The sequence below is a fragment of the Lampetra fluviatilis genome, chromosome 16 (genome assembly GCF_964198595.1).
Source record: "Lampetra fluviatilis chromosome 16, kcLamFluv1.1, whole genome shotgun sequence".
NCBI classification, from domain to species: Eukaryota; Metazoa; Chordata; class Hyperoartia; order Petromyzontiformes; family Petromyzontidae; genus Lampetra; species Lampetra fluviatilis.
In genome coordinates, this window is record NC_136290.1 from 7,319,245 (window position 1) to 7,343,642 (window position 24,398).

The 24,398-nt window shown below is 41.6% G+C and overlaps 1 protein-coding gene across 4 annotated transcripts; it reads right to left on the reverse strand.

Annotated features, from left to right (window-relative positions):
* Nucleotides 1-599: 599 nt before the first annotated feature.
* TMEM19 (transmembrane protein 19) lies at nucleotides 600-16,182 on the reverse strand. Of its 4 annotated transcripts, none has more exons than XM_078863599.1 (7): nucleotides 16,067-16,182; nucleotides 12,228-12,374; nucleotides 11,347-11,457; nucleotides 8,475-8,612; nucleotides 6,225-6,479; nucleotides 5,165-5,377; nucleotides 600-4,006 (listed from the first exon to the last, which is right to left on the reverse strand). In XM_078863599.1, exons 1-7 carry the CDS (start codon nucleotides 16,101-16,103, stop codon nucleotides 3,843-3,845), a joined length of 1,065 nt encoding a protein of 354 aa, XP_078719725.1. In that variant the 5' UTR covers nucleotides 16,104-16,182; the 3' UTR covers nucleotides 600-3,842. The 4 variants fall into 4 exon arrangements, with proteins under 4 accessions (XP_078719725.1, XP_078719726.1, XP_078719724.1 ...); XM_078863600.1 differs by having other exon boundaries at nucleotides 11,347-11,388; nucleotides 16,043-16,182; XM_078863598.1 differs by having other exon boundaries at nucleotides 16,043-16,182.
* Between the last annotated feature and the right edge of the window lie 8,216 nt (nucleotides 16,183-24,398).

Genomic DNA, 24,398 nt, shown 5'->3' on the forward strand with positions numbered 1-24,398 from the left:
CTGTGCTGCACACCGAGCTGGGTCCACGATAGACCCAGTCGCAGGGCAGGTGCTGAAACGAGGTAACATGCTCCACGTCACGCTGGGGTTCAACTTCCCAACTGCATCCGTATTAACGGCACATTTGGAAAACGTTCTAACAAGAAAAATCGTGAACATACGTTTGTTCCCGCAAGTATTTAATGCGCAATAACGTTACCTTCTCGGCAGCAAAACGATGTCAAACTCAATAACATTTTGTAGAAGTGTGCAACATCACCATGGTCAAAAAGCCTTATAAAGTGCATTATCGCTGCCTTTTATTACCAAGATTCAGGCTACCTGCCTGAGCCCAGGGCCTCATGCCTGATGAAGCATTGGGACCACAGACCGAGGCCCTGGTTCTATTTCAGGGTCAGAACTTGACCCCTTCCTAGCAGGCTGGCAGTGCCCAAATGTCAGTAATCGTGGAAAGATAAACATATAGCATCTGCCTCCTGGAAGTGAACTGCTGGGCATCTGTGAAAAAGAGTTTCATAGCTCATCAGATTTCTCTAAGATAGATATTCTGATCCTGGTTCTGAACTGCTGAATTGGTGCAAATTTACCTTGATAAAATGTGCCAATCACAAATAAAATCAACTGCCTTCAAAGCATGTGTAACTAATTTTAATAGGCATCTCGATTCAAATAAACAAAGTCGATTCATTTTTTTTATCAGTGCAGTTTATTTTTATTCAAACATAACATTTTTCGTCAAGACATTCATCGAAGTAGCAGTCTCCAGTTTTTACGTAAAAGCATATTTACTTAAGATTGACAAGAAAACGTAAAATCAATGTGCGTGGTTTCTGCATCCATGTGGTCAAATAAAACAAGTCCAACGTTTAATAATATGGCTTTGAGCAAATGCACACAAGCATAAAAAAGTGAGACCGTGCACAATCCCATTGTGAACAAATAAAAAACATTTGAAATCCGTATGGGGCACGTGCTCGAAATTTGGTGCATGACCCAGTTCAAGATTAAGTGAACGTACCGTGTGTATGTGCAGCAGAGTGCAAAAAGAAACGGTTACAGCCTCGTTACGACACTGGAAGACTGCAATATGCATCAGCCATGGCATGAACAAGAGGCGCGGTGTACTTTGTAGAGCTTGATAAGATTCATCTTTATCAGTCGCATTGTGCCCCAATAATTTTTTCCCCATTCAAAAGGATTTAAATCCAAGCCATATGCAATACGGAAAAAAAAACACTTCGAATGGTTAACAAGAATGTGGCCTAATGCATGAAACAAATAAAGTATGCCAGGAAAGGTTCCAACTAAGAGAACAAGCTCAAGAAAGTGAACTCTAACCAACATCATTTGATTCAGAAGAAAATGCTCCTTTATTGTAGTGAGGAATACGTTTTCTCAAGAGAAAATGACAATTATCTTCTATGTGCACTGTCGGCCTTTGCCATAATTCCCTGAAAAGCACAAGGGGGGCCTGTCGCTCAATAAAATGCACCTCTAGCAGTCCACGACGCACCATGCATACTCCCTCAGGGAAACCCTGCAAGGCATTCGATGATAATGCCCTGACGATAATCAACGTAATTTTGAGCAAGCCTAAAAAACTGTATTTAAGCCTGAAAATAGGAATTATGTTGGTCTCTACCAACCAACATTTGCAATCATGTGTAAATCCAAGTACAAAAAACGATTGCATTTCTGCATAGTGCATGTAAACGCAATTAAAGTATATTAAAACAACGTTATATCAATGTGCAAACCAGACATAAAGTCCAAAGAAACGTATTATCTAACTGTTTAAACAGCATTTTTTGATAAACACTTTCATATATTTATTTGCTGCAGACGCAGCAACTCTATTTAATGCACACGAAAAAAGAAATAACATCCTTTCTTGTGCACGCAAAGCAAAATTAACTGGACTTCAATATAAACACTTTGCTACTCAATAACAATATTCTGCTTTGCCATGAACTTATTTTATCCATGGGGAGTAGTGGCAGCGATTGGCGCACTTCAGCATTAACCCGGCGACCGGACGGCAGAAGGCCTTTATCATTCAGCAGTGGATTGGCAAAGGGCTGTATGTTATTTTATCCACGGTGTGAAGGGTGCCACTCATGGGAAGAACTAAGCTCCGTGAGAAATTTGGATTACACGCAAGAGCTAAAGCAAATACATCACCGAGATGAAAGATAAGCATCTTTACTACTGGAGGGAAAAAAATCAGTTAGATTGTCAAGGCAAATAGGTAAGAATTAGTGTTCAACGAGGAATATATATTCGACATTGCTGTTCCCTCTATACCTCGTCAATAATGTTTAGATATTTCCACTGCATTTGTACGTGAAAACAGCTATTTCTGCCCCCATCCATCATAATAGTTTCATGATAAATGACATGAATTACTTTAGATTCAGACCTAAGTCTTAAAGCCCTCCCAGAGCTCCGTAACCAATCACCAACAACTCAAGGATCTCTAACAGCAGCCAACATCCTCAGTATTGTACAGGCCTTGTTCCCCAAGCTTGACTTTGTCCTCTACAAGCTATTCTGCAAAGAGATGGCTCACTCAAAATATTTACCAAATAGCTGAACCACCATTGCCTTATTATTTTTTTAAGAACAAGGATACATGCAGAAAAAATTAGTAAATGCAAAAAGTGTCAGAGGTGGCAGTGGTAGTAATGGTAAGTTGGTAAGGAAGTTATTAAGTGCCGTACACCTTGGAGTGCGAATCGGAGGAGAGGCCCGTTAATTCACAAAGCAACCTACAATGGCTTGCAGTCAGAACTGGCCCATCTGCCATGCACGAGATTCACGCGTAAGAACCATACCTGGCAATGGCCATTTACAATCAGCTGACGTGTAATGTACAAGAAATGGCCCTCCAAGAAATGTTAAGCCATGATAACGTTTCAGAATTTCCACATCACTATACGCAAACAAAGGATTGTTTTTTCCCCAATTTTATGCTGTGAAAAATGTATAAATATAAAGTGGCATCTACCTGAATTCAAATCGCAAGTCGTCTCTGGAATAGTGTGGCTGAGCTGCTGTCAAGACGCACCAATTTATTGTTGACTAAGGTTTTTTTTATCAAGAATTTAGGTCCAAATGCTGACAAGTGCTGTAGTGAAAACTGAAGTTGACAGAGTGGTCTTTGAAAAAGATAAATCACACACATGGTCATGTCAGCTCTGGAGGCAAATCTGCCGGTACCACGCTGCTGAAAAGAGCCATATAAATGAAATTCTTAATTATTATTAGGCTAAAAATTACAGATCCCTAAAAATTATGTATTATAAGGGGCATTTGAAATGTTTTGAGAAAAATAAGCTTTAAAAAGCTGCACCTACCATTTATCAGGAGTATTTCAATACTCCATCAGTATATGCTTATAACAGGTACATTGACACTAGAGGTTATAATATTGAAACGCTCCATATAGTGTGAGCAGTTCGATTGGCTTCTAATTCAATCTTTGTTACAACCGATCCTGCAAATGCAGTTACTTATTTATGGCAAATTCAGTTTAAATGTCTGTTAATCCACCCCTCTCTACTTGAGAGTATCTATAACCAAATGGTTTGACTTGGTACAACGGGTGGTCAACCACTTGCAAAGGCCACAAACTTGACTTAGAATTGTACTAGGATATGCACGGTACAAATCATCGAGACTTCTAACACAAAATCACAATGCGATTGGTACACATTTTAATTGACTAACAATAGGTTGGTGGTGCAGCTATTTTGTAAGCATCTTCATCCTCAAAGCTCTGCTGACTGTATACCCCTCGCACCATTACAGTCCTTCAAGTGTTCGTCACGCCAACGGATTGTTTAGCGACGGGGCCAGAATGCCCACGCAAATCCTGGGAACATGACAGCAACTATAACAGCAGAAATGAGGTTCACACCATTGTTGTCCAAGATTGGCCTTCCAGAGATGTGCTTGCTTTGTGTTGACGGCACATTGACCACGACGCCGCGGTGCTCATCGTATCCTGCGCAGACATGTACACGTTTTACTGCCGAGTCTTAGCGACACAAATCGATTTTAAAATCGGTTGCACCGTCACGACTCGATAGGGTTTGATCACACGTCACAAAGCTGAAAGGGCGATTCGTCGTAAGCCTCTGTTGCATACGAGTCGATGCGTAATAAATAAAAGTAGGGCAGAGAGGAGACGTGGATAAAGCAAGGCAGCAAAAGAACTGGAGGGAAATAAATGAATTCACGGACAGCAGAGAGACTTTGCAGAAGAAAGTTTGTTACAGTTGTATACGTTTATGGCGTTGAAATGTTTTGTAAAACCACTTTAAGAAGCGTCTTGGTTATGATGTGCAAGCGCACACACACAAATATGCACTACAAAAAGACCATCGTGACCTTCAATCACACATCTTTGCTATAAGTGGCATAGCAGCTAAAAAGCACAAACAGTGCCAAAGTGGAAAACCATGGCCTCTCCAAACTACACTTCAAAGACTGCCTCCCATGTCAATACCATCCCAGCTACGTACAAGGTGAGGAGATCAACACCTCCCCCTCTTTGGCAAAGGCTGAAAAGTGAACTCTGTTGCTGACAGCACCGGAGAGAAGTACAAAAGGCTTTCCTGGCGAGTCACAGGAGCACCTACGTCTTTTCAAGCCGCGCCAAACAATGTATTCACCTTCAGGAGTGCAAGCTCCTTTGGTCCAAGCACTTTGAGATCTACTGCCACTCTTTTTATCTTTTAACCCATTTGATTCTGACTGTGCCATCGCTTGCCATATAATGAGACAAAGCATCCATTTGGATGTCTCACAGAGCAGTGCAACCATTTGTGTTGTAGACCATAGAAGCTGATATCACAAGTGAGCTTTAGTCCGCACAATGGGTGGACACTTTTACACGAGCTGAAATGTTGCCAAATTCAGTATTTTTGTGTACAGTCACTGGTGATCAGGGTGAGAGACCATAAAATCACTACACTTGAGAACCCACTTTTAATTACAGGCGGCTTCCTAAATTCGAACCCAAGATCTCAGCAGAGCCAGCTCAGCGCTCTGAACTCCGAGCCATTCGGCAGCCTCCGAGATGCACTACCGCTCGTCAAAGTAAACTGCGCACGGCTACGGGGAGGACAGCAAAGGAGCCCGACTGGACACGCACACCTACCCGAGTACTGCATGGAGGCACCGAGATACGAGTCGATCAGGGATCCCAGGAGACCGGCCACACCACCGTAGACAATGAGCGGCCACTGGGAGGGCACGCGGTCGAGCTCTCGCGAGCTCAAGGCAGTGAGCGTCACAAAGAAGGCAAGCCCCACCAACAGTCCACCGCACAGGCTGGCGAGTAGCCCCACCACTGTCACACCGCCGTTGGTGCCTGCGTGGGAAGGTGCACGGTCATCACGTGGATGCAGCGATTGTACATGTACAGCCCTTTTATCCATTCACTGCTGGGCGAGGGCTATATGCGTGTAAAACTTATTTTGCACTTTACGTAGCCAAACTTGCTCGTCGGAGGTGCAGCCTATTTGACACTGTGCAAGTCGCGGGGGGTTGTGACCACGCTTCATCACGCTGGTCAGTGCAGGTTGGCGATGGAGGTGCCCAAGACCAGTTGAAATAGAACTCGCCACCGATGTTAGCCGTTGCCAGGAATCGAACTCGCCACTGTGTTGCAACCACTGTACTGCTGCTCGATCAATTACAAAGTCCAAACATTCATGTGGTGTGGGTTGCTGGAGAGGCGGGGAAGCAGTGACGTTGACGCAGAGTACAGAACTTGCTATACAAAAGAAAAAGATGTTCACAGGTACTCGCGAAAAAGGGGACAGTATATCATGGCGTACATTGGGCCGAGGTGGACAGCAGTGGGCAGAGTGCAATAACATACATTACTGTACTTCTATGCTCCGACATTCATGCTCCCTCCCATCGCCAACTCGCACTGACCAGCGTGATGAACCACAGTCAAATAACCGCATAAGCCACGTGGACTAGAAAAGCCCTCATCCAGCAGTGGATTGACAAAAGGGCTGTAAATAAAATATAATTATAGTATTGGACGAAGAACCTCAACAAGAAGAAAAGACTTGCAATCGAATGATACAAAACTGAATTCACAACCGAGCCGGGTCTGACATGGGGCATTAAGAGTCCTGTACAGTTACTGGTAAATATAGTCGACCAGTCACGTGGGAAAGGGGTTGCGGACCCGGCACACTCACCAGGGGGCACCTTGCAGCCCGTGGTGACAAGGCGCGGCGACGAGCGAGCCAGAATCGGCCCTACTTCGGAGGCCCACGTATCGCCGCAGCTACACGCGAGGGCCCCCAGAAGTGCCAGGCAGAGCCACGAGGCAGAGTAGTGCGACGAGAAGTCAATGGGCAGCTGCCCGGGCCCAACCTCGATCACATAGAGCAGCGCCAGTTCGGTGGGAACGCCGCCGTTGCAGAACACCTGAACCCAGTTGCGTTGTCCGCCTGCAGAGGAACAGCAGCGTAGGCATGTGGTTGCATGTGCACACAAAAAGACAAAGATTTCCCCCTACGTAGGCTTTATAGACTGTTGGGGCAAAATAATGTTAGGTAGCACCTATTAGGGCCGACGTGGCAAAAGATACTATTTTTCTATTTTACCAGGTAAGGCCCACTGAGCTTTACATTATAGCTCTTTTCAGAAGTGACCTGGCCACAAATGATGGCTCAACGAAGTGGCTTATCATGGACATTTATAGCAGACAAATACTGAAAATGTTGAGGGAAAAACTAGACCCGGAGAATAATCCACGCAACCACAGGGAGAATGTGCAAACTCCAAATATATAGCAGGCATCAGGTGGGTCGGCATCAAACCCACGACCTCCTGTATACCAAGAGAGGTAGTTAACATCTCGCCACTATGACACCCCTCACCACAAGATCTTCTAGTCACACCACCACAAGATGTGGTGGTGTGACTATCACCACACCCAGCCACCTTTAGTCTCCCCAGTGCTGTTTACACACTCCATCAGGTATTCCTTTAAGGCTGAATCGGCTTCGGGAAGGCTCAGAAAATGTTCTGATACAATTTGCGAGATGTTAGCCATGGCCGGGAAACCAATCGCACGTTAAAGGGTTTGTAGCACAATACGCTAACCACTGTCATTCCATGGACATGTGGACATAACACACACATTTGTTGTGCAATATATAAATATACGCCCAAAGGCACAAATGCCCTTTTGCTCATTAATGAGTCACCAAATTAAACGTGATCGCATTATTTCATATTCTTAAGGGCAGAAACATTTTTTTATGGGCAGAAAATATTCATGAACATTGTATTCCTACATGGAATAGTTATTAGCATATTCCAAAAACACAATGGGTAGAACAAAAATAAAGATCAAATGCAATTTCATATTTTATATCAATACAATTTCAATCACCAGCATGAGCATGCAGAGGAAAACTATTTTTGCGATGCAATGGTCAAATAAAAATGTCCTAAAAAGAAACAAACACAGCAACAAAGGTTTTGTGCAGCATTCGCTCAAATAATTACCCCGATGTGTCTGCAAGTTGTATAATTGAAGAGCATGCACATTTTTTTTACTTCTTCCAACTCACAGCAAGATATAGTACCTGAATGGCAAATCAAAAATGTCCAAGCTGTATAACAAGCCAATGAAATTCCCGTTACGAATGCTTGCGATTTAAAAGCGATGTTTTATTACCATCTGCTGCCAAGTTCGCACTATTAGGGAAGGAGCAATGCACTAAGAAATATGTGAATTAACTTGCCTATGCCATATTAAATTAGCATTGATTTTTAAAAAGTAGTGGAGACCAAACTGCTTTAGACCGCAAAGGACAATTGCGGTCGACATGATTCGATGGTCACCCTCCTGCAGTTAAAAGCTGACATTTAACACTGTGGTTCCCAAAGTCTGGCCAGTAAAATGAAACAGGAACAAACTTTCCTTGAGGCACAGTATGTATTGTCCCATCACAAAGGGCAAGAAAAAGTGCCGGATATTTTTGTGTTTAGGAAAATCTCTGCAGCTAAAATGTACACAGCTGGTTCATGCAACCCCCAGTATGTTATGGCAATGAACGTGCCAAAGTCTATAACAATCATTTAACCGCGTCTTCTGTAATTAATAACATTCACTCTCTGCAAACCCGAACAAAGATTTATCTTGAGGTTACTGCGGTTCCTATGCCCCAGGGAATCAGCGTAGTGCCCTGTAACATGTTTTAACATTCCACAAGCAAAGCCACAAATCATTTACTGTTTGTACACTGGTAGTGCAGCTTATTGGCCATATATGCCAAAGGGGATTTCTTTAAACCCGCTAGGGATCACTGGTTCTGAATTGAGTCTCGGAACAGCCCTGCCACGGGTAACTGCGTATGTTTGTCACCGTTCTAAGTTTAGCCTCTAGAGCAACAGCTACAGTTTTATTTGCTCCATCAACTGAGTGTACTCACCTTCTCTATACTCAGGATCCAGCCGTTTCTTTATCTCGCCCTTCCACTTAGTGAGCCATGAGGAGGTCATATAAAACACCAGCATTGATGCAAAGAAGCAGTAGTTTGAAGATGTTAACACAAACCCGACAATCAGTGCTGTGGACAAGAGACACCAATTTAATGGGCATTCTGAACAAAAAGTCTCGATAAGGCATTACAATGCATCAAATTCAGCATTTGAAAATATTTTTTTCAAAATACATGCAAACGGTATGCATATATGATTCATTGTACGTTTAGATTAATAGTGTGAACAAAATATTACAAGTGATACAGAGCAAATGAGAAAGACAAAATACAGTAAAATGGACCATAGAGGCATCTATTCTTGATAAAAATAACTACCCTGAATAACGACAATTCCTCAAAATGCCCTGGGATAAATCATATTGCAGTAAAGCGGTCATCGTTATTGTTCATTACTGCTTTGGGAACAACTCCAAAACACCCACAGGACAAATTACATTTAGATAAAAAACAAGAATATGAGATTATACATTCAATTTCGATTTAAAGCTTTCGTGACTGCAGGGATTCATCTCCTTGGTTCTTTCGGTAAAGTCACGTAGAAGGGAAATAATAAAAGAATAAAAATAAAACATAATAAAATACAATTCTCACGACGTTTTGGCCACAACGCAAGCAGCCGTCCTCAGGTGAAGAACAGGGCTGTCGGAAAGACAGCGTCCGAATGAACACCATTCGGACGCTGTCTTTCAACGAAGAAGAGGAATCCCTGCAGTCACGAAAGCTTTAAATCGAAAAAGGTTTAGTCATATTAAACGCAGTTTGTTAATAGGTCCCTAAGTAAAATTAGCGCACTGGAAAGTTGTAATGAAAGTGAATGCCCCAACTACATCGCATTAGACAAGTCGACATTCTAAGAACTGTATTATAATTGTATTTATTGTAATGAATAACCTGCAAACTAAATGTATTTATTTCTCATCCTATTAAAACATAATTTGCATACTAGACGGTGAATAAGCGGCTAACAATTTATATTCAGATATTATATTTGCTTCATCTTGGGATGAAATAATGTTGACAATTGACTGGAAAAGCAATTCCATTAAGTATTACCCACCAAACAAAACACATAAGAAAAATATTCCCCCTTGGGTATAAATTACTGCTTTGTGAACTGTAGAAAATTCTCAATGTATTCTCTTCATTCAAATTAATTATTGTGCTACCTTATCTGTGGTGCACGAAATTAAAACAGCTTTTCAAAAATGCATTTTAATGTGTTCACTAAACTCAGAACGCAGCTGCAAATTAGTAGCTGCATGACCATAATCATGAAACAAGAATACGGTAGCATCCATTTTCCCTGCAGCAGATATTACATTGACATTTTCATGAATTTCTAATTACAGTTCGTCTTCCATAATGAATTGCCGGCTTACAAAACCCAAGCCTTGGTTTACAGACTGCTAGATCACGCCATAGGTTGGGGGGGCTAACACAGCCACATTGACCATTCAGAGTAGTTTGGTTCAACTGTATTGATTGTGACTGACAAACAATCTGTTTTCCGGCGGCACAAGCTGAAAAGGTGAATTGGTTGAGAGGCACTGCCCTCTAGGGGAAAACTCTTCCTAAGGAGATGCAATTATTTGAGGAAAGCCAGAAGGGGATAACTTTTGGCATTTCTATCCAAGTTGTAGAGCTACTCTGACACAACTGTCACTGCGTATTTCAGTTGGTTTTTATTTCCATTCGTTGGCTGTCAGCAGAGAAACACTTGGGCACATGAAAAAGTATTTTTAGATTTCATGCTGCTTGCAGATCCTAAGAAGAAAAATTTTAAAATATATTTTTTTTAAATGTGTAAAAATATTAATTGTTTGACGATTCATCATTTTTTTGTAAGAAATCAAAAGTTTAATGCCAATGTGACACCCTCCTCCAGCTGACACAGACAAATTTATTAAAGTTTATTCACGTGCCAATAGTAAATTGCCATGTTTGTTCACGTGACTTTATATATTTTACTGTCGGGTGGAGGAGGATGTACGACGCAGAGGTGGGCATTGTACTCAGATAAAGAGACCCGATACAAAAATCTATTATAAGTTACAAAAATTGCATTCATGCTTACACTAAAATAAAAGTTAACATTTCATGAAAAATAATTTAAACAATTATTGCACAATACGATTCAAACCATGCATTTCATCTGAAAATAATATGAAAGGGAAACGGATCACCACTAAAAACGTAACACCTCAATTAAGGAAAATACCTTTTTAGGAACTATTAAACAGCAAGATGTAAACAATAACTGTCAATTAAAACTTCATCGCGAAACAAATGTGCTAACCGATTCGCAAACAAACGTGAAGCATAAACACGACAGCATATAGCATATTTTCAATCATCGCAAGAATAATTTGAGTGTTTTTTTTATAAACATAACTTTGCCACCACTCACCCCTTCCCGCCAAACGCAAGGTAACACACAGAGGCAGGTGTACGTTTCGATACCATTGGGTGGAATTTTTCTATACATCATGACTCGCATGCATTTTGTTCAAAATAAAGCAAAAATAATAAAACACACCCTTTTCACGTGTGAGGGATATGTTATGAAAGGTGGTGCTTTTTTCTGCAAATGCAGCTGAACGTAGAACTGTATTGTATTCCAGTTGTAAATTCAGCTGCATTCACGATACACTTAAAATTGCCGATGGGAATAAAATGAAGCCCAAGAGAGAAAATGCACGAATGCAAAAAGTGACAGGTATACAATGGGTCATACTCAATGTGTCACAATATCCGTTTCCACTCTTGTATTTCAGTGCCGACAAGACGCAGTGCAGTTTACCTGCCATGGCACCGCTTCGATCCAGACTTTTCTTTTGCAGCCCTCGGTAAGTGATGAATAATGGGATGACCACAGAGAGCAACCAGCGCCAAGGAGACACAGTCAAAGTTCCTGCGTCACAGTTCAGTGAAGTTCACACGCTGAGGCACCCCAAATGCGGTTTCATTTATTAAAAAGTGTGAAGCATGTTGTCACTGAAATATTGGGAATAACGATTACACACTAAGAACATTTTTCAGACGTGTTTAATATTCTATCAGGTTCACTGCATGTGGAAGATAAAGGGACACAAAATTTTGCATTCACTATCAAATTAATCATTTCTGGTCCTTTGAATTCACTCTTTATTGGAATTGCAAAATACACAACCAGATTACAGCGATATACACATGGTCATTATTATGAAAAATACTGGTGGGAAAATGTTAATTAACTCGCATTATTACATTACACACAGAAGCAGCCAATGTAAAAAAATATATTGAACAAAAAAGCATACAATGTCTACAGGTTCTTAATTACGTAAGAAAATATATATTCGAGAAAATTGTGAAAGATAACAATTCTTAAGTGGTATAAGGAATAATAAATTGAACACATTTTAATACGGTGCACACCAAGGTTTCTAAAATAACCTCTGTTCTGCAATTTCATTATTTTTGCCAATTGTGTATCCTACTGTTGAAAAGGTGGATTAATTTACTTATTATCAAGCCATTGTAAATGTCTTTGTTGGCAACAAACTCAAGGAGCCAAATAACAAAATGCAACAAACCCACAGCATATTTTAACTGAAAGCAGCAAACGAGGTTTATAGTAACAAAATATTGATGCTGAACAATCCCTCTGTCCAGTTATAAAGGCTAAAGCCCATTCCTTACCATAGTGATAGTTGAGCATGAGTGAGAAAACCCAGAAGGTGAGGGATATGGAGATGAGGGAGCACAAGATGACCACGTTGAACATTATGATCAACAGCTCAATCCACGTCTCCTGATGCAGCAACCATGCGCTCTTGAGCTCAAAACCTGTGTGCAAGAAACACTTTAAATGGGCAATAAAATACCAAATAATTTTTTTAAAACCTGCAAGACTATTTCTTGCAATTATACACCACGTAACATTCTACCGCAAATCACATCATGTGATGTGTTCAGCCTGCGCACATTAATGTTGATGCCGTGTGTGCATTTTACATCTTTGCATGTTCATAAACAAAAAATGTCGTACTGCAACAGAGTTATCCGACAATCATTCATTACATCTGGATAGTGGGGATCCCTACATGTTGGTTAATTTGTCTCATACCACTATACCTGAGTGGGTTTCCACCAAATTGCTGCATGCCAACATCTACATGTTTGCAGAAGATTAAAAACATGAAAAATCATAGACTGCCCTTTGTGAATCCAATGCTGGATGATAGCTTCCCCGTACTGTGTGGGTCAAGATGGTTGTTTGAACATACTTCACCACGCTGGTCAGTGCAAGTTTGTAAAGGGGGGCAGAGGTCCAGGAATCAGTTCAGTTGACTTGCCAGACCTTGAACTTAGATCACTGGGTAAAAAAATACACTAATTCACTGAATTCACTCATGTAATGCTCTAATTACTGTTAACAATGCACCACCAATAGCACTACAGTATGTTTACACTTATTACCCTTCATAAATCCACCGCAGGATGAAAGCAATGAGTTGTGATCACAGTCCAGTATTAGGCAGACAGTCTATCACCAAAACACCCACAATTTACCCAATCTCATTATAATTTTGAAAGCGAAGTTAAAGGTTTAGCTTTGATAGCGCTTGTATGGGCGACCACCATTGCATGAAAGGTGTTATAGGTTCTAGATTTGAAGCTTTCGTGACTGCAAGGATTCATATTCTTAGGTTTTTTCGGTAAAGTCATGTAGGTAAAACATCAAAATTAATGAAAATAAAATAAAATAAAACAAAAATCACGACGTTTCGGAGGCAACACAAGTCTCCGTCATCAGGTGGGACCGTCACAGCCGAATTAGCTGCATCAAGTGAGGCAATGATTCAAGATGTAATCCCTGACGGTCCCACCTGATGACGGAGACTTGTGTTGCCTCCGAAACGTCGTGATTTGTTTTATTTTAATTAATTTTGATGTTTTACCTACGTGACTTTACCGAAAAAACCTAAGAATAGGTGTTATAGGCTTTAGACCGTGGTGCTGCAATGCTGGACAGAATGCTGAGCAGAAGGATCAAATTTGCTGTACGTTATTTTCTATACTCCATCTGGTTCCCACCTTCCTTCTCACCGACCAGCGTAGTGTTACATATGGTCTGATGATACTCACGACTTGCACGAACGTCAGCGCCACATAGCGGTTCCAAGAATACACAGCATACAATAAAGGTCTAAAACGCCACATTGACTAACGGCGTGGACTTGTGTATTGTGGGCTCAGTAAGTGCTCTTGATTGGGGGCCATCATACCAAAAACGTTGTGAAGCACTGCATTAAATCATAGCTCGTGGCGTTCGGCAAAGTCGTATCAATTCCGTGCGATGTGAGATTCATGTAATTCCCTCTGAAATCTCACCTGACAAGTGACACTTGATACCAGCACACAAGTAAGTGTATGTTATTGCAGGCGGACTGTGTTTTTTTTCAAGATAGAAACACAATTAAAAAAACAGCACAGCCGTGCGGTGCTGCTCATCCGTTACCACTTTGCAGTGTTGAGGCAGAGGTGTGTTTCCACATTACTATGCTGGGGTTGAGTACATCCCTTGGACTCCAAAGATCAAGTGGTTAATGGAATTTGGCAAACTGTTCAAATCAATAATGTGTTGTAATGTATTCAGCTGTGAATACATTCCAGTACAATATTAATTGACAGTGGTTTACAATGAATTTATGATGCAGCTTGAAGAGCACACTATACTTATGTACATTAAACAAATATGTATCGTTAAAATAACGTTATGGGTATGTACGAACATAACTTTAAGAATTAAAAAGGAGACAGTGCAAAAGATATGTAAAGAGAATGTTGCGAGTCTGACACGCAGTCTCAATTTTTTGTTATATACTCCAATATAATTTTACTATAAACTCGCTAACATGAACCTATAACTTAACATGTATTATACACTACATAACATCGCTGTACAATAATTAAAATGCTCTATCCACTAAATCAACTGGAGTATTTGTCCACGTGACAACTTCCGAGTATTTAAAGAATTGCCATCATACCTGCAGGACAATCCAACCCAATATTATGAAGTATTGTCAAACTAATTGTGGGGTCGTCAAAGCCTCATTATCATCTTTATTTTTCAATTACGCCAAAATCATCGTTTTCCGCGGCCATGTGTGGCACACACAAAAATGTGGGTTCGTCTCACATACAGACAGGTAACAAAAGTGCAAACATTGGCATCGATAATTCTAGATATGACTTTTACTCCTTCACGTTCCGGGCTGACGCACACAAAACAACCTTTGTACTTAGTATTTGGTAACTAATCGTGCCTTTTTAAAAACTGATAATCACAATACATCTTCTTGGTTCTTTCGGTAAAGTCACTTAGAAGGGAAATAATAAAATAATAAAAATAAAACATAATAACATAATTCTCACGACGTTTCGGCCACAACGCAAGCAGGACGCCTGCTTGCGTTGTGGCCGAAACGTCGTCAAAATTATTTTATTGTTTATTTTTATTATTTTATTATTTCCCTTCTAAGTGACTTTACCGAAAGAACCAAGCAGATGAATCCCTGCAGTCACGAAAGCTTTAAATCGAAATCGCAATACAACATTTTCTTCTCATCAGGCTCCAATGTTATCAGGTGCAGTCCCCAACCCTTATTAAACCTCTTTGGCCTCTAACCACGAGCTATGGAGAAGGACCATTGCCCATTATATACTACTGCATATATAAAAGGCCACACACAGTGGCGTTATTCACGAATGTGGAGTTGTTAATTGTACCGGGGCACCACTGCCACCGCAACATCACCAAATAACTTCGCTTAATTCGCTTAAGAGAGCCAACACCCAGAACCACGTGTGACGCTTGCAGCTACTGCATTATAAAGTATCGTACTGTACACAGATTCCGTGGTGATTTGCAATAAAAAAAAGTTAATAAACTATGAACACTGGGCTCAAACTAGGCTAAGGCGGTGTTTTTCTGTATGGCACCCCACCCCACACACTAACCCAGTGGTGGAAATTCCACATTACTATGACGGGGATGAGTTAATTCTAAAAAGGACTCCCGCTAACAAGTGGTTCCCTATTTTATCGATCCCCAAAAGGGACGGCTGTCCCGCTTCGATCTCCAATAAATAAGCTCAAGTTAAACGTCATTAATTTAATAAAAACCACCACGCTACAACCTTAATTACTGTCCAAGAACCCACGTTTCGTTTCACGATAACAGCAGAGCGCTCGACGCGCACAAACTCGCAATTCCATCTGTAGAGAGTCAACAGTAACACGTTTGTTTGCTTGTTTATTGTAGTATTGTTGCTATTTATGTGTGTGCACACACACACACAACGGGCTTGTGTGCCCTCGCAATCCACTTGGGCCACTTAACTCTACACACCCCAAACTCCCCTCCTCCTCCATCGTTATAACAGCCGCGATTTTGACGACATCGTCTCGCCGGGCAACAGCGCCAACAACAACAGCAAAAGCCTCACAATGCGTCGCATGCAGAGACGAACTTTCGCCAGATAACCTCACGGCGACGAAGCTGTCCATGTCGACGGCCGCGAACAAATTCGTCGGAGTCCCGCGGCCATTTCAACGCGCAAAGCCCGAGAAACGCACTATTTTAAATCCCCAGTCTGGATGCACGTCGCCGATGATACGGCGCCTACGATTGGACAACGGCGGGGGGGCGGTTCCCTCGTCCGCCAATCGCGAGCGCCGACGCGCACGCTGTCGCCTGTGCGTTGTGGGATATTTGAACTTGGTTTTGAGGGGGCCTTACCTCTGCCCGCGGTTGTTTTGAATGTTGGCGTGGTTCTTAGGGTTCAGTAAATTAACCCAAATACCTTGCTCAGGAATCAAACCTCGACGTTTTGGTTTTAATCCTCGGAGGGGGAGGTCGGTTTAGTGATCCTGTGGCAATCTCAATAGCTTACAGAAGCAAACTCAGGCGAACACTTGTGATTTTGTGGCAATCGGTGAACACCACCAAGGCTTTTAGGACCACACTATGCTATAAATGTCCCTTTATTTCTATAAAAAGGATTCATATTCTCTTGTTCTTTCGGTAAAGTCACGTAGATAGAACCCACCCCTACCCTCTCTGCGATTACATGTACTTGCAAATCCCATCCGTAGTCCTGCCCACTTACCCTTGGGTTGAACCCACCAAAAACGTCTATATAACCTTTGGCTACTACATTTCCTCCTCAGCAATCTGCCTGCTGTATTGTTTCACCTGAAGACGATGGCTTGTGTTGCTCTCGAAACGTCGTGATTTATTAGTTATTTTTTTCTATCTACGTGACTTTACCGAAAGAACCAAAGAGTGAATTCCTGCAGGCACGAAAGCTTCAAATCAGGATTCATATACCATGGGTTTAAAGAGATATTAAAATATTTAACTGGGTTATTAGTGTGAAAAAATAATAGGCTTGAGGGTTTAATACATCCAGTGGAATTCCATTGGGCTCTCAGCAAAACTATAAAGCAATAGTATATTTTTTTACACAAAAGGTCATATCAAAGCAGTTTTACGATGATTTTAAAATTGTATTGGGTATTAGAACATTATTTCTAGGCTTCATTGCACATGTTTAAGAGCTCAAACATACATCCCAGCCACGGTAACAAATCAACTTGAGTTTTGTTGATATGATAAAATGCTCTCATCTGCCCGATAAACCACTTTATTATTCAAACTCCTAATATACAGTCGTTGTATGCCAAATGACAAGAACGAGATCAGGGACCTCGGGCGAAGGTAGTGAGAAAGAAGTTTACGAGAAAGGCGAGTGGATGTTAGCAGGATTGGCACACTCGATGCGAGCAACATCAGAATCAGAATATTCATTCATACTGCAGCTATAATTCTCTTTTTTCACAGATGCCACCCGTTAGCTGCCCACCTGCTCATCCTGCTCTCTGCTTCGCCAAAATGTGACGTTGCCACTGTTTGATGCGGCCAAACTTTAACAATCGACAGTGTCGCCAGCAGGGGGCACCAGAAGTAGGAGGAACGAGTGGCATTGGCAAAATATATATAGCCTCATGTAAAGTAATGGCTCTGCTGCCACGCATTCTCCGGGGCCAATGGCATGCAGGTTTGACCCCAATGTCATACAGAATTGCCGGGGCACCATTCGAAGGGGCGAATGCATGGCAGGAAGGTGCTGAGTTGGTACAGGGTACTGAATTTTGTTGATATGGCCAGATTTACCAGCAAAATAGACGAATCATGCCCATTGTCTTCATTGTTTTTTTTGTATAAATAAAGTTTCTTGATGAGTAATGATATTCATTATCTGTTAGTATTCACCTTTTTCTGTTTTGTGTTAAAGGTATGCATCGTAACCCTCTACATAGTCGGTGGCTCGGGCTCAGATGATGATCCGAATTCCAGATTTAAAGAATCGAGCAGCAGAAGTAAGCTCTTGGTATTACCACACCATACCAAGGTGGACATGGAACACAGCAGAGTATTTAGTCCTCTCATTTCTGTAATTTCATATATTTTTATATGATTTATATTTAGTTCAAATTCAACATGAATACCAACATTCACTTGCAATATTTCAGCACTGGATTTATTACTCTGTAATTTAAGATATTTTATATATATGATTTATACTTGCATCGCATTCAACATGATTCACTTGCCAATGTCAACAATGTCTCTCATACCCACAATTAAAGTATTTTGGCTCAAGCTCCCACTGCTGAGTCCCACCTGGAGTTGGCAATCACGAACGTTGATGTCGGGCCTCTGCATGGTTCTCTTGAGACCGAGAAGCATGTGTCAAGATGACAGCCATTATATTGCCATTGTAAATCACGCATATATAAATTACATATTAGCAAGGGTTTTAGGTTTTTTTCCATACCTAACATTCACAAGTAGGAGCAGTGGTTAGTGCAATACATTATATGGTACAGAGCTTAACAATGCTGTCCCTACTTCTGCTGCACCATTAACCATGGGAATGGCAGTTCATGCCCTTTTTAGACCTTTGCATTACATCATTATGACACAGTGCCTGGAAATGTGCAAACATAAAAATGCATAGATACTGTACAGGACGAAACGTTTGCTTCATTTGCACCTTCCTCTCCTTACATATTTTGCAAAAGCGGTTTATTGCACTATTGGATTGCAATATTATTGGGCATATGTGCCTGGCTTTTTCACATTTGTGTACAAGTTTTCTCTAAATTGTGAAATACTTCACCGATATCCGCTTCTATTTGCCGTTCTCTAATCTAGGGGGTTTCACTCATAATTGGTTTATTTTGGGTTACATTGTTTGAAGTAACAAGCCAATCAAAGCCATAACCCTTTACCACCTGACAAAGAAAACAGAATCAAGTTGTCACGTGTGATGAAACATGGCAATGGATTCTGATTTTCAGCATAACGACATTGTTGAAAAGCAAACAACGTTTGAACGATGTTACGTGTGAAGTGTGGCTGGAGGTTACACCCAGCACCACCTGGTGTTATCAAGGCCTCACCTCTCGCGTAAGGGTCGCACTCCTTTAAAGTGAGATCGTCTCGGTGCGCTTCATCTCACGACATTACCACGGATGGCATGGGGGGGGGTTGTTGTTAATGGTATGCAATGATGCATCAATTCACTGATTAATCTGCACTCACTCTCCCGATAATGCATTGTAATGTGTGTGTGTGTGTGAGATAATTGATTAGATCTACTTGTGATTTACGTTAAACATTACATTAGCATATGCCACTATTGCATTAGGCCGATGGAACACATGAGACACAACAAACAATACATTTCAACAAACACAATATAAATGAGAAAGTCAAAATTAGACAGCCAAATTTTTTTCTTTGAATTGGATTGTGACCCCAAATTGTAGAATTTCGCCAAATCGCCAAGAGGAGCTAATAATGAATCAAATGCCTAATGACGATGCCCTAACTGCTTGATATTTTCTCTCACCCAATAATCACAGCATTCTCTTGATTCGGCAGTGTTACATTGTATGAGTTAATGTACTTTCAAAACACAGTTGTTCATAATATTCCTCAACAGCGTTTTACAAAAACCCTTTGGTCTGACAAAAAACACATTCCTGCGGAGGGAGCTGGTAGGAACGTTGGGTTGTTCGGTCAATGGCCAGGGTCAACGGCGGCGTGGTGTATTCTGCAAATATGGCCGACTGTGAGGGTGGGCACAAGCCGGCGTGAGTAGGTTAAACGTTGAGTTTTATAAGGGCACCACGGGGTGACCAGCCCCTCCACACCCAGCCCCACCCCCCACCCAGCCCCACACTCCCCAACCAGCCCCTCCCCACCCTCCTCTCCCCACCCAGCCCCTCCCCACCCTCCCCACCCAGCCCCTCCCCTCTCCACCCAGCCACTCTCCACCCTCCCCTCTCCACCCAGGCCCACCCCTCCCATTTTTGGATGCACGACGGACGGACGGACACAATAATCCTCTGTGGGCTGGTGTAACCAGGAGGTTCCTACCTTATTAGATTCAAGCCAGCGACTCTGGCCAGATGTTACCAATCACATCCGTATCCATTGTCATCTGGCTCAGATATTCACAGGTGCTTAATCTTTGGTATCGTCGGTGTATTGATAGCATCTGTTCAGCTTTAGTGGCTTCCCATATTGCTTCCACGTGTGTTGGTGAATTAAGATTGATTAGGCTGCTACTACCAATAAGCAGAAACAGCAACAACCACGCCAGGGACGACAACGATGGAGTGCCCACTTCTCATGAACACTGGTATATAGAACAATAAAACGGAGTTTTGTTTACAATACTATCTCCTTGCCAAAGGTCCATTTGAATGAAAACGAATGGGCATATCCATTGATCGATTGTGGATGTACATTTCAAACACTTTAAATATATGGGCAATCATTAATATAATAATGAAGTTATTTTTTTGTTCTTTACTTGTGCGTCGTATTTCAACCAATTAGGGCTGTAATTTAGATAGAAATCATTTGTCCTCGACCTTTCTCGATAAGAAAGAATGTCTTATAGAATTACATGGTGTTGGACATAAACTTGTTTGTATCCCTGCTGGGATTCTGATTGTGCATTCATTTTCTGTACGCTTCACATCGGACTTATCTATCCAATTATATAGGTAATTGATGTTTACTAAATATCGATTTAAGTACCTGACTAATCGGATAACATGAAAATAGTAATTAAACGTTTCTAACGTCCATTCCCATTTATACCGCTTGGGGGAAAATGCAATTATTTATATATTTTTTTTATTTTAAGGCCGTGTTATTGACGAATATGTAGAAGGTTTATTTGTTTGTTAATTGTGCTTGCTTATGCACCACTGCCAATGCAGCAACATCAAACATTTGTATTATATCTCATTCTGATGATTTAAACATTGTATCTTAAGGTTGTCTAATTCATGGTACTACAGAGCAACTGGTCCCCTCCATAGGAATGTGGAATGTACACCAACGGCTCAGTATCGCAAATGGAGAAGAATAATGCCCCGCCTTTGAGCAGGGAACCACATGGCTTTTTACTTGCTTTTTTATTATTACAGTGACACTACGTGTGTACATGCACAACCATTTGTCAATCCACTGCTGGATGAGGGTCTCTCCACGCTAAGCAGGTCTTGGGACTTAATTGAACATACTTCACCACACTGGCCAGTGTGGGTTGGTGAAGGTAGGGAGCAGAAAGATTCGAGGACAATAAAGTACAACAATGAATGTTGTTGCACTGCCCTCTGCTGACAACTTAGCCCCGAAGCCTATAGCACCTGAGAGTGCCCGATCTTGTGAGATATTGGCAGCTAAAAAAGCAGGCTTGAGCCTGAACAGGGGCTTGGATTGGTGGCCACGATGCATAAACCATGAATGCAATACCGGTACGTGACTTCAACATTTGCAGTTGACTGAATAGAATGTAGAGTTGAATAGGATATGCACTTCGACATGGTGGGTCATAATGGGGCACTAAAGCTGCCGGTCTCGTGGGAACCACATCGGCAATGTTGTAGTCTGTTGGGACTGGGTCGGAGCCACGGAACGAGCAAATGTCCACTCCGTACTCCAGGTTTAAGTTTCCCCCGTGCTCAAATGCACAACATCGCCTCTCACCAGTTCTGAGCCAGTGGTGGAAATTCCACATACCTCTAGTGTCAACCAGTCTGTCACGAGAAGAAAAAAAAACACAGTTGCTCTTTTCCACCAAGTTGTACTCATTTTAGCAACCCTTTAGGGATGATGGATTTAGTTGACCGTGGCTGTGAATGTGGGATTTGAACTTTCCGAGAGCCTGTTGGTCTAGCAATTGAGCTTTGCCCTGACAACACGTCGAAGCAAGAGTCGCAACCAATTAACTTAAAATCGTTGCTATGACATTTAAAAGTCATTGACCTGAAATCTTCAAAGTATAAATGGAGGCGTCAGCCATGGCCGTATCTCACATCTCGAGTGGCACACTCTGTACTCTGGGACCTTTGAAGTGAACATTTATGCTCGCCTCTGGGTCCACCTTACGTGGAGCTTGATGCACACATTTTTAAAACAGATACATTGTTCATCGCCTTCTAGGTCTTTTTTTAAATACTTTATATTAAGTTCACTTGCTTGCTTGCTTGCGCGCTTACGACCGTGCAAATCTTTCGGTCGTTTTTGTAACCCACTTCCCGTGATCCAATCGAGCTAACATATTGCACACAGACTCGTTGTGCGTGACAATTTATTTTAGTGAAAAAAAATTAAAAAAATGTTCTACTTTGTAGGATTTTTTTTTTTCATATTTCATTTAAAATACCAATGTGATAAAAATGAAACTCTTACTCAAGAAAAACAGAAATGAATAATAAAATAAAACCGATGCCACGCATATAAAGGATTTATATGCGTGGCATCGGTTAATTTTTTTTTAAATGTCCTACTTGTCCCTGAAATTCCTCATTGCTAGAACTGGTTGAAAATGCACCCTCCCTTAAGCCTCCTGTCTCTTCAATCCCTTGCAAATGACTTACGGGTATTGCTTTTGGACTCTGATGACTTATCTTTCCCGGGCTGATCCCCCCCCCCCCACACACACACAAAAAGAGGAGGCAAAAGAAAACTGTTTGCATTCCAGAGAGCTTTTCTTTTCCTTCTCTCCTTTTTCTTTTAGGCCAAATGGCCCTCTCCCCTTTCTCCGAAGAATTAGGCAGATGTTGACACAGCAACAACAAAAAAGTTCAGGAATAAACAGAAGAGGGCACCCCTCACATAAATCCTTTAAAGGCGCTCCGTAGTTACCAGGTTAAAAAATATATATATGCGACGGGTGAGGATTTTAATTCCCTATTCTCATAGAATCTCACAGAGCCTGCATGTAACTGATTTGGTTTTTTAGATGAACTGGGAGCTCAAATATCCTATACAAGCTCGGTCGTAATATTGTAAAGCAAATAATCTGTGCACTGCGCGATGAATATGGCAGCCTGAGTTCGATTCCAGGCCATGGCTAACATCAGTAGCGAGTGATATCTGAACTGCTCATTTGCCCGCCCTTCACAAACCATCACCCGCGGTGGAGAGATGTTAACTACCTCGCCTTGTATGCATGAGGTCGTGGGTTTGATCCCGATCCTGACGCCTATATATTTGGAGTTTGGATGTTCTGCCCGTGTTCGCGTGGATTTTTCTCCAGGTCCTCCGTGTAACGGGGCTGCGTTTAGAGTATTTAGCTGCTATAAATGTCCACGTGATAAGCCACTTCGTTGAGCTATCATTTGTGGCCAGGTCGCTTCTGAAAAAGAGCGTATAGCTCGGTAAGCCTTACCTGGTAAATTTTTAAAATATATCTTGTGCCACGTCGGCCCTAATAGGTGCAAGCTGACATTGTTTTGCCCCGACAGTCTATACAGCCTACGCAGGGGGAAATCTTTGTTTCTAGATTTGAAGCTTTCGTGACTGCAAGGATTCATACTCTTAGTTATACTGGTAGGAACGAAGTGAACCAGCCTACAATAGATTATATCGTCCGTCCGTCCGTGTAGCAACATCGCCCCCTACTGCAAACACTTGGCAGGACCCTACAAAAACCTTTAGACTCAGTGAGGCTTTCCTGCCTAAACAAGTGTAACATTCCCTTATAATTCCCTGAGATCGTTTTTAATTAAAACATTTAAATAAAAAATTAATTCACAGCGGCCTAAAGCCTACAGCTAGGCCTAAAGCCTAGAACTAGGCCTCAAACTCTCCCTTCGAATCGTACCCCCGCGTGTGTGAAAGGGAGTTAATGTTTAACAATGTTACATTCCCTGATGTTTTTTAAAAATAGAAACATTTACATTTAAAGCTTTTACATTAATAATTAAAACATTTAAATTTAAAATTAACTCACAGCGGCCTAAAGCCTACAGCTAGGCCTAAAGCCTAGAACTAGGCCTCAAACTCTCCCTTCGTCGTATCGTCCGATTACGTGTAGCAACATCGCCCCCTACTGCAAACACTTGGCAGGACCCTACAAAAACCTTTACACTCAGTGAGGCTTTCCTGGCTAAACAAGTGTAATAATACATTATGTTTATATTCTTTGGTTATTCGTTCCTACCAGCCCACCCCGCAGGGACCTGTTTTCGGTAAAGTCACGCAGGTAAAAAATGAAATTAAAATTAATATTTATTTTTATTAATTTTTATTTCATTTTTTACCTACGTGACTTTACCGAAAGAACTAAGAGTATGGAAATCTTTGTCTTTTTGTGTGCACATGCAATCACATGCCTACGCTGCTGTTCCTCTGCAGGTGGACAACGCAACTGGGTTCAGGTGTTCTGCAAAGGCGGCGTTCCCACCGAACTGGCGCTGTTCTCTATG

What these genes read in the sequence shown, in the direction of transcription:
- TMEM19 (XM_078863598.1), bottom strand. Translation starts at nt 16,103, where the DNA reads ATGGACAGCTTCGTCGCCGTGAGGTTATCTGGCGAAAGTTCGTCTCTG. An exon ending in GGGCTGCAAGGTGCCCCCTG is followed by an intron (nt 5,378 to 6,224) that starts GTGAGTGTGCCG and finishes CTTCCCACGCAG; the next exon opens with GCACCAACGGCGGTGTGACA. An exon ending in TGCCTCCATGCAGTACTCGG is followed by an intron (nt 4,007 to 5,164) that starts GTAGGTGTGCGT and finishes ATGTCTGCGCAG; the next exon opens with GATACGATGAGCACCGCGGC.